Source organism: Lygodium microphyllum, chromosome 9 (assembly GCF_053477565.2).
Source record: "Lygodium microphyllum isolate KBCC chromosome 9, Lygodium_microphyllum_v1.1.10, whole genome shotgun sequence".
NCBI classification, from domain to species: Eukaryota; Viridiplantae; Streptophyta; class Polypodiopsida; order Schizaeales; family Lygodiaceae; genus Lygodium; species Lygodium microphyllum.
This window is the reverse complement of record NC_141143.1, coordinates 157,544,396-157,551,699: the sequence shown is the minus strand read 5'-3', so window position 1 is coordinate 157,551,699 and position 7,304 is coordinate 157,544,396. Positions and strand designations below refer to the sequence as shown.

The 7,304-nt window shown below is 39.2% G+C and overlaps 1 protein-coding gene across 3 annotated transcripts; it reads right to left on the bottom strand.

Moving 5' to 3' along the window:
• Positions 1-582: 582 nt before the first annotated feature.
• Positions 583-1,792, bottom strand: LOC148031779 (uncharacterized). Of its 3 annotated transcripts, none has more exons than XM_087685443.1 (2): positions 1,379-1,792; positions 583-1,227 (listed from the first exon to the last, which is right to left on the bottom strand). In XM_087685443.1, the coding sequence occupies exons 1-2, from the start codon at positions 1,451-1,453 to the stop codon at positions 730-732; spliced, it is 573 nt and encodes a 190-aa protein (XP_087541569.1). In that variant the 5' UTR covers positions 1,454-1,792; the 3' UTR covers positions 583-729. The 3 variants fall into 3 exon arrangements, with proteins under 3 accessions (XP_087541569.1, XP_087541570.1, XP_087541568.1); XM_087685444.1 differs by having other exon boundaries at positions 583-1,232; positions 1,444-1,792; XM_087685442.1 differs by having other exon boundaries at positions 1,444-1,789.
• Positions 1,793-7,304: the final 5,512 nt, after the last annotated feature.

The following is a 7,304-nucleotide window of genomic DNA, read 5'->3' as shown; positions in this document are numbered from 1 at the left end:
GGGCCCTGGAGGAGCAGGCCAAGAAAGAAGTTTTGCAATTGAGGAAAGGAATTCAAACCCCTCAAATTTTTAAGTGCTTTGGCTTTCAAACCAACCAATTTGCCAAAACTTTGAATGTCAAAAATTAGTCCCAAATTTGCCAAACTTCTAATGTTAAAGATTAGTGCCCAAATTGATCTCTCTGCACACAGCTCACACCCCCCAAGAAGGTAGGTAACAAACTACTTTGATCTTTATGAACAGAAATAGAACCAGCACACATTGGCAGTAACTTACAGTCCCAGCCTCATTTTGGTACTCTCCACCTGCATCTACAGTATTCTGAGGGGCTTTTGACGACATGAAACAAACTGTTAATGATACAGACAGCATGAAACAATCTGTTAATGATGCAAGACCCCAGAGATAAAGTGCAATCATGTCAAGGATTCTCACTGACGTATATCACATCCACTATGGGCAGCACACTGACTCAGCAAGAACCATGGCTTTTTATATGTGCAGTGACCTGCATTGGAGTATTAGCTGATTCTTAAACTGATACACACAGCAGCACACATTGGTGATCTAGACAAGCGTCTGTGTTGAACCTAGTTCCATGATACAATATACACTGATCTTCCAGGTAAGTTTAGTAAGCTAGCATGCCTTCCTTTGGTTATCACACTGACAACACCTCACTAACGAACAGCATTTGATTTACACTTCAAACTGGAAAATCTCATGCATTTATTCGGGATTAGTGGAGGTGTAAATTCTATTAGCATCTTTTCTGGTCCTCCTTCCATGTGCAACATCAGATAGTGCGAGCACGGCTGCTGCTCCAGCTGCGATGACTAATGTTTTACAAAATTTATTGTGGAAGAGTATTCGAAAGGTGAACTGTAATCCAGCACGAATCATGCAAGGGGATCTGCGGGGACTTGCATCCACATCACTACTAAAATAAAAATTGTCTTCTCGTCCTTTAGAATCTTCATGCTCTACAGGAGCATCGTTTAGCCTTCCTGCCGAAGAGGATTCATTTTCCAAGCCATCACTATCCTGTGGAGAATATGAACATGCTGGCGAAATACCCTCTGGTTCACCAGCAAATAGTAAAGCTTCCCTTACAACTCTCCATTCCCTCCCATGGTACTGCTTCAATCTTCTTATGAGTATATCTCGACTTTCTTCGAGTTCTGCAAGAGTGGCGTCTTTCTCTGCTCTCTGCGGCTGTTGCAAATTCTGCACTGTGCACACCGCACATTAGTATGTACCTACAATGGAAAATTTGAAGTAGCAAGACGTGTTACATGTCCCAACACATTCGATTTTCGTTTTCTATCAAATGACGTTTTCTACTCTAAACTCTTAAGAGCCCTCTCCAGATGCATACACGGATGCTTGGAGAAATCAGCTGTACTACAGACGGGAAGATTAGGGATCCATTGGACCTCATGCCTTTAGGCATTCCAGTTGCTCCTCGAGGACTTCTAAAGCGTCTCGAATGGAGACGAGACTCCTCACTTCGGTAGCATCGTCGTCGTCGTTGTGGTGCTGCTGTTGCTGTTGCTGATGCGAATATTGTTGCTGATGATGAATGAAGACTACTGGTATCGACCTTCCATTGCGACCTGTCTTCAGCGATCGATCGATTGCCGCGCAGATCTTGGAGTGTAACTGTACTGTTCGAGAAAGCACAGCGCTTATCTCATCTTGGTCCATTTCCTCCCCTCTCTCTCTCTGTCTCTCTCTCTCTCTCTCTCTCTCGCCGCCCCCGGTCCCCTTTCCCCCTATCATCTATGGATCTCCTCACTCTCTTTTATGCGGTTCGCAGCAGGTAAAGAGGTTCCTTGCGTTCATCAAGGAGCGTGTTCACGCGGCGTTTTGAGGAGGTTTTCTCTAAAAAATTTAAACCCACCAATGCGACGTGTTTTCAATTTTCATAGAAAACTAGCGAGTTGTTCTCATGCCCCTTCCCTAGTGGAAACTAGTTTTACACAAGAAACAAGTTTTCGAAAATTATCGGAGGGTACATGGGGGGCCCTTTAAAATAATAACAATAAAAGCGACGCATGAAATTTGTGTGGCACACTTTTTCATATCTGGGTGAAGCTATAGGAAGAAGTGGCAGGGGAGGATAGTACGAGGCCTCACCATTTGGAGCTATGAATCAAAACATGTGACCTGCATTGAGAATGACAACAAGGTCACAACAAATGACTGCACTGTAGAGGAAATTGTGTGTGAAAGGTGGAGCCCAAGCAAAAGCAAGAGCTATAGCAGATAAAACAAGAGAGTAAGAGAGAGAGAGAGAGACATCGTATGTGGAAACTCCAACAATTACAATGTGTACATAAAGTACAATAGGTTGAGGAATAGATATCATCTCATCTTACGCCCATCATCTTCCTAAGGACGGCAAAACGCTCTACTAAGAGACTTTTAGTGAGTAGATATATAGGATTCTTGCCAATTGAGATTTTGTCAAGCTCAACAAACTTGTTCTCTACCACCTCCCTAATGAAGTGATAGTACATCTCAATGTGCTTTGTCTTTGCATAAAAGGCCAGATTCTTGGCCAACTAAATAGCACACATAGAATTTGAATGTAGGGTAGGAGTAACATTAATACCAAGGTCTGCCACCAAATGGCCTAATCAACATATGCTACATAGTCAAAGTTGATGTAATCCACAACTCTAGTATCCTGGCCATCATAGAAAATGCACATATTTGCAGTGCCTTTCATGTATCCATAGTGCCACTCCCACTGCAAAATTGACCTCAAGACGAGTGGCTATCATGGCATACATCAAGTTGTCCACTATGGATGCATAAGGGAACTTGGCCATCTCGACCATTTGCTCATCTAACTAGGGATGATTAGCTCAATTGTAGGAAGGTAAAAGACAACCACCAATAAGCTCAACATCCTATACATGGAATCTCTCAAGCACCTTATGTATATACGCCTATTGTGACAGGTAAAAAATTTCAAGATGTCGAACTCTACATCAGCTCTATTGCTGTTGCTAACATCCACAACGTGCAGGTGACCAACATGAGAATGTTGAGATGTCGAGCTCTACATCAACTAGCATCCACTGCGTGTCTTAGTAATGTGACATAATATTATTAACTAGCATGTTAGGTGACCAACATGAGGATACACCAATGATTCTATAGCTAGATTACACCCACGTAGTCCATCCTTAGTTAGAACACATTTATTGTGTCACCTCTTTTTTCTTAACGGGTTCACACTTAGTGACCGCGTGTATATACATTGTAGTACTTTTACATTAGCCTTTTATCATATTATAGACTTAGTTCTTTTTGTGTGGAAAAGAAAAGAGAAGAAGAAGATTTCAGCCCTATTTCTATATGTGCTCAAGTCTCCATTGCTTTTGTGTGTGTGCTCCTAGTCTATTTACCTCTCTTCCCTCTTGCCTGTTTTCATGGTATCAAAGTCATCCCATGGCTATGCAAAGCTTGATTGAAGGCTAAAGTGAAGACATTGGAGCACAGAAGCAAGCAAGCAAGCAATGGGTGCAAGCTCTTCCATCTTACTCAATTTGTCTTAGGTTATAGCTGCAAGAGACTCCTGAGGCTAGCAAGGTTACAATCTCCAATCGTCGCAATGAAACTTGGTGAGTGAGCTTTGCCACTGTGACTTTTGGTATCTAAGGCCATTTTGGTCTCCACTCTGAACCTAAAAGTGGTTTCAATAACAATTTTGGATATACTCCATTTCGACTATATCCGTCGTTTACAAGTGCACAGGTTACAGATTTCAAATCTATAAGGTTCCAAGTATTTGCTAGGTTATAGACACAAAAGGTATCTGTATATACATTGCAAATTGCAGCTATTGTTGTGTAGTCAGTGAAAAAGGATGCATGTTTAGTTGTGGTGCACCTGGTATCAGCTTGCTTGCAGATTGCAGTTTTGTGCAAGGTTTTTTGTTTTGTCAAAGTGTTTGACAACTTCAACTAGATTGTTAGTGAGAAGCTTGATAAGAATAATTATCATGCATGGAAGTTTAGGATGATAGATTTCTTGAAGAACAAAGGTGCTTGGAATTACATTAAAGGAGACATGACAATAGCCCTTGAAGTTCCTGCGCAAAATGCTACTACAGAATAGGTAAAGGCTCACAAAGATTGGGAGTATGCACATAGTAAAGTCATGTATTGGCTATTTGTCTATACCGCAAATAGCATAATGGGCTATTTGCAGGACTCTAGAACCCCCACTATTGCATGGAAGAATTTTGCAAGGCTATTAGAAGTAAATACAAAGGCCAAAAAGCTACAACTCATGTTAGAGCTAAATCAAGTCAAAAGAGAAAACATATCCATTAATGATTATGTCTTGAAGATCAAGAGTATTATGGAAGCTCTTAGATTTATTAGTGTGGTAGTTGATAATGATAATGTTTTGCATACATGCTTAGATGGACTTGGAGATGCATACAATGGCTTCAGGTCATCTATGAATACAAGGGATGATATCTTTGATTTTGCATATTTGATTTCTATGTTGATACTTAAGGAGAAGGACCTTGGCTTAGATTCCTCTTCTTCTCAAAGAAAAAACAAGTATGAACATGTATTTTTTTCTACTAGCATAGGTAGAGGTCAAGGTGGTGGTCATGGTCAAGGTCATGATGTACAACAAAATAGAGGAGAATAGTCTCGAGGAAGGGGGGGCAAAGAGAGCAAGTTTCATAGTCTAATAGGCAATAGAATTTTGGTGATAGAGCAAAAAGTGTTGGCATTGTAATAAAAAAGGCCACATTTCTAAAAATAACTTCAAAAAAAGAAGGTTGAAATTAAAAATGAAAAAAAAAAACAGCAAGGTAACTATGCATCCATTAGTAAAAACAATGATTACAAAAGTGAATAGTTATTTGTTATGCAACACTCTATAAATACTATGACTGTTGATGGTTCTTCAAAGAATGATGTATGATACATAGATTCAAGTGCCTCTGTCTACATGACTTCTCATAGAGAGTGGTTTAAAGAGATGTACAACCTAGAGTCTTTGGGCTATGTGTGGAGATTGGGGATGATACAACTCACCCCATTACTCATGTTGGAAATGTTTCTTTGAGTATGTAGGATGGCAAAACTAAGCACTTGATTGATGTGCTACATACATCAAATATTACAAAAGACTTGGTTTCTATTAGTTAGATGATTATAGGTTGATTGCAAAAGAAAAACATACTAGCAGATTGTTTACTCTTGATGTAAGTCTGCTTGAAATGGATGCTACCATGTTTCCACAAGGTTTAGGTATTATGGCTGATATTGAAATTTGTCATAAGAGAATTGGTCATGTGAATGTGCAGTGGCTGAAAGACATACAATCAAAACAGATTGTGGATGGCTTGCCCAAGTTTAGAGTTGATAGGATACATAAAGTATGTGAAGCATGTCAATTTAAAAAGCAAGTAAGGCATATGTTTTCACATAAAAAATACATTCTGATCTGTGTGGTTCTACAAAGACTGTAACTTTGAGTGCTTGCAAATATTATGTTTCCTTCATTGATGATTACACTCACAAAGTATAGGTTTACTTTATATGTGAGAAAAGTGAGGAAGCTTTAAAACTTTGGTTGAGAAAAAGATAGGGTTGTGTATTATATGCTTAAGGTTGGATGGAGGGGGAGAATATCTCTCTAATGAGGTTTTTGATTTTCTACTAAAAATTGGTATACAGAGGCATTATACATGTAGATATACTTTGCAAACAAAATGGAGTTGCTAAGCGAAAAAATAGGCATATTGCAGAGGTGGCTTGTACACTGATGTTAGAAAGAAACTTACCTCATTACTATTAGACTAAGGCAGTTTCTATTGCTATATACATTATGAGCATGACACCCACTACTGATGTACATGGTATGACATTTGAAGAGAGGTTTATAGGCAGAAAGCTAAATTTGTCCCATCTGAAAGTATTTGGATATTCTCTTGAGCAGAAGGGATATAGATGTTATAACCCTATTACATGTGAGTTGAGAGTTAGCAGGGATGTAGTTTTTTATGAAATGAGTAGCTGATATAGTAATGTGTAGAATACAATTGGGGTTGATGAGCATGAGAGTGTAGCTATGCAAAAAGCAAGTCAACACTCATAGGCATTGAGTGGACTATAAGAGTCTCCTAGCCATGGTTCTATTGATAGACCTTGGAGTGGTAGATTGAGGTGATAGGTTACTTCACTAAGTATCTCATAGATATCAAGAAAATATAAAGAGAAAGTTGGGGACTCACCTATTGTGAAAGGTATATCATCAAGTTTTTATCATACTAATACTGATTCAGATGGCTCTAAGCAAAGCTTGGATGAGGATTTTGGAATTTTGTTTATTAAACCACCTTGTGTGCAGAAGGCACAAGAGGATGCTAAAGCATCCGGTAGTGATCTAGGTACATGCAAGTTATAAGTCAAATGGATCTATTGAGTGCTAAAAGGCATGACTAATTGCCAAAGGATATATATAGACTCATGGTGTTGGTTATGAGGATACATTTGGTCTAGTGGGTAAAATGGCCACTATAATGGTTGTCATAATAATGGCTACATCAAAAGGTTTGATTATATGTAAAAATCGATGTTAAGAATGTCGTCTTGTAGGGGGAGTTGCAAGAGGAAGTTTATATGGAGCAGCCACCTAGTTATGTGAATGAGAATCATCCAGATTATGCATATAGGCTTCGTAAGGCCTTGTATGGACTGAAGCATGCACCTAGGGCATGGCATGATAGGAGTGTAGAATACCTTGTCAACATTGGATTTTGTAGAGTATAGGCTGATCACTCACTCTACGTATGTGAGAGTGATGTACGTATTGTGGTCATTACTATATATGTGGATGATTTGATAATTGTGGGTGATACTGAGACAGAGATTGACAGTGTGAAGGGTCTTCTCAAGGCTAAATTTGAGATGAAGGATCTAGGAGAGCTATGTTATTTTCTCACCATAGAGATAATTAGGACTCCAAAGGGTATATGGTTGTTACAAAGACATTATGTGTTGGATATGTTAAAGAAGTATGGTATGGTTGATTGCAAGCCTATCTCTATACCTTTGGATGTTAATGCTAAGCTTAGTACACATGAGGGTGACTTGATTGAGAATATTGCTACACATTGAAAAATTGTGGGCAGCCTTATCTATTTGACAATCACTAGGCTAGACCTAAACTACACAATTGATTTGAAGAGTCAGTTTATATAGCTTTCATGAAAGTCACATTTGGATGCAGTGCAGTGCACATTGTGCTATGCCAAGTCCACA

Excerpts from the sequence above, each read along its gene's own strand:
- LOC148031779 (XM_087685442.1), bottom strand. The coding sequence starts at position 1,782 with ATGATAGGGGGAAAGGGGACCGGGGGCGGCGAGAGAGAGAGAGAGAGA. Across the intron at positions 1,228-1,443 it reads AGCAACTGGAATGCCTAAAG|AATTTGCAACAGCCGCAGAG; the intron begins GCATGAGGTCCA and ends TGCACAGTGCAG.